At 38.8% G+C, this 1,840-nt stretch overlaps 1 protein-coding gene across 1 annotated transcript in view; it reads right to left on the reverse strand.

Moving 5' to 3' along the window:
* Window positions 1-1,254, reverse strand: part of git2a (G protein-coupled receptor kinase interacting ArfGAP 2a) — a gene marked incomplete at its 5' end in the record, with an annotated part of 25,134 nt that extends 23,880 nt beyond the window's left edge. Inside the window, one exon of the mRNA XM_016441747.1 lies at window positions 1,105-1,254. Coding sequence (XP_016297233.1) covers window positions 1,105-1,254 — 150 coding nt within the window. The remainder of the gene's footprint in view (window positions 1-1,104) is intronic.
* Between the last annotated feature and the right edge of the window lie 586 nt (window positions 1,255-1,840).

Genomic DNA, 1,840 nt, shown 5'->3' on the forward strand with positions numbered 1-1,840 from the left:
GCTGCTTTCCTGTAATAATGTAAGCAACCACTCGTTATCCTATAGCCTAATAACCTTATAACAGTGATGAACATCTTTTCTGAAACTTAAGTTGCGTTTTTTTAAACTGATCTATAATATATATACATAGATCAGTGTTTTTTATCATCTGAAATGTGCTGCGACTTAAATTCCAAAGCGATTCATATAATGCAATTAACGTCAACAAGCAAAACATGCAACGCGCGTATACATCTGTATTGGTGCAGAATGAGAGACGCGTATAGCCTAGCGCATTTCACACAGGCTGCTAGTTTCACTTTCACTTTAAATAAGTTGTTTATGCCTGACCTTTAAGTTGTTTATAGTGAATGCCCCTATAATTTTTGTTTGTTTTATATTTACGATTTCGTTTTTAACCAAATACGATCATGCAACTTATATGCGTCAAGTAGCATATTGTTTTACTTACTTGTTTTTGACATATTCGACCAAACTACAAACTTTCCAGTGATGTCAACGAGAAAGAGATATTCACTCGACGAGCTTGTGCATCTGTGCAACCGCGCGCTCAATCCACTCGTGCTTTGCTTATCAGCTCGTGCACATCAGCTATACAGGCGTGAATATTGAATGTTTAACATTATATTAATTACATTCATGTACTTCATCCTTAATATCTAATAACTCCATTCTGCTCTCTGTTGTTGGTGTTTCTTAGTCTGGATACGGTGTACCGACGAAACATGCTACCTATCAGATTGTGCTACCAAAAATATATTTGCATTGTTTTAAGGGTAAGTTTAGGGTAAGGGTAGATATGGACGGGTAGGTTTAGGTATGGACATTTAAAAAAGCCTCAAACCACATGAATAAGATGCTGGTAGCACAGTCTGATAGGTAGCATTTTTCACTTCTTTTTAATGGGAGGTAGCACAATCTGAGCGGTTAGCACAAATCGTCAGAACAACGGCACTGTTCACATGCTGTGTGGTATTGGCGTTTGGTATCGGGGCATTTTAACGAGTACGAGTACAAGAGCGCAGTAACCCCTACTCTCGGATGAAGCAGGGTGACATAATAAAAGGTTCCTATGGTGTATACTTGTCTGAGAGTTCAGCTCACCTGTAGCTGGGTGGGCGGCCAGGCTGTGTTTGACAAATGCCGCACTTGTGAGTTGTGGCGACCCAGACTGCGGTGAACACCGCAGCACTCATCACATATCAGAACTCCTCTGTTCACAGACGCCCAGCGAGGATCTAAGGGATCCCAAGAAAATCAACAGATTAACAGGACGTAAACAACAGCGTGTCTCAGCAGCGTGTTGATCACTGATCGATACACAATAACACTAATGGAGCTTTTTGGCTGGTGCATGTGAATGAAAACAGAAACACAATACTTTTAAAAGGCTGATGCAAGGAAGATGCTTGTTACAAGAATGCACCGAAGAAAACGAACTAAAATGCACTTGTCTAATGCAAAACCTAATTCAAACAGTGCACAATCAAATCAACATGAAATGGGATAGATTTATACTTCTGGAATTCGAACAGCTGAGTCTTTAGCCATTTTCAAAAAACATCTAAAGACATCTTTTTCGCCAGCACCTGACCAACTAATACTAGCACTTACCTATTCTATTCTATTCTATTATTTAACTAAAAAAAAACAAACAAAAAAAAAAAAAAACCTAGCTACGTGTACTGTGCTAGACTAACCGAGACTTGTCATGGCACTTGTATACTGTTGTTCTCTCGTTGGTCTGATTGCTTCTATTGTTCTCATTTGTAAGTCGCTTTGGATAAAAGCGCCTGCTAAATGATTAAATGTAAATGTAAATGGAATTGCTTATATTTTG

Source organism: Sinocyclocheilus anshuiensis, unplaced genomic scaffold (genome assembly GCF_001515605.1).
Source record: "Sinocyclocheilus anshuiensis isolate Anshui unplaced genomic scaffold, SAMN03320099.WGS_v1.1 scaffold799, whole genome shotgun sequence".
Taxonomy (NCBI): Eukaryota; Metazoa; Chordata; class Actinopteri; order Cypriniformes; family Cyprinidae; genus Sinocyclocheilus; species Sinocyclocheilus anshuiensis.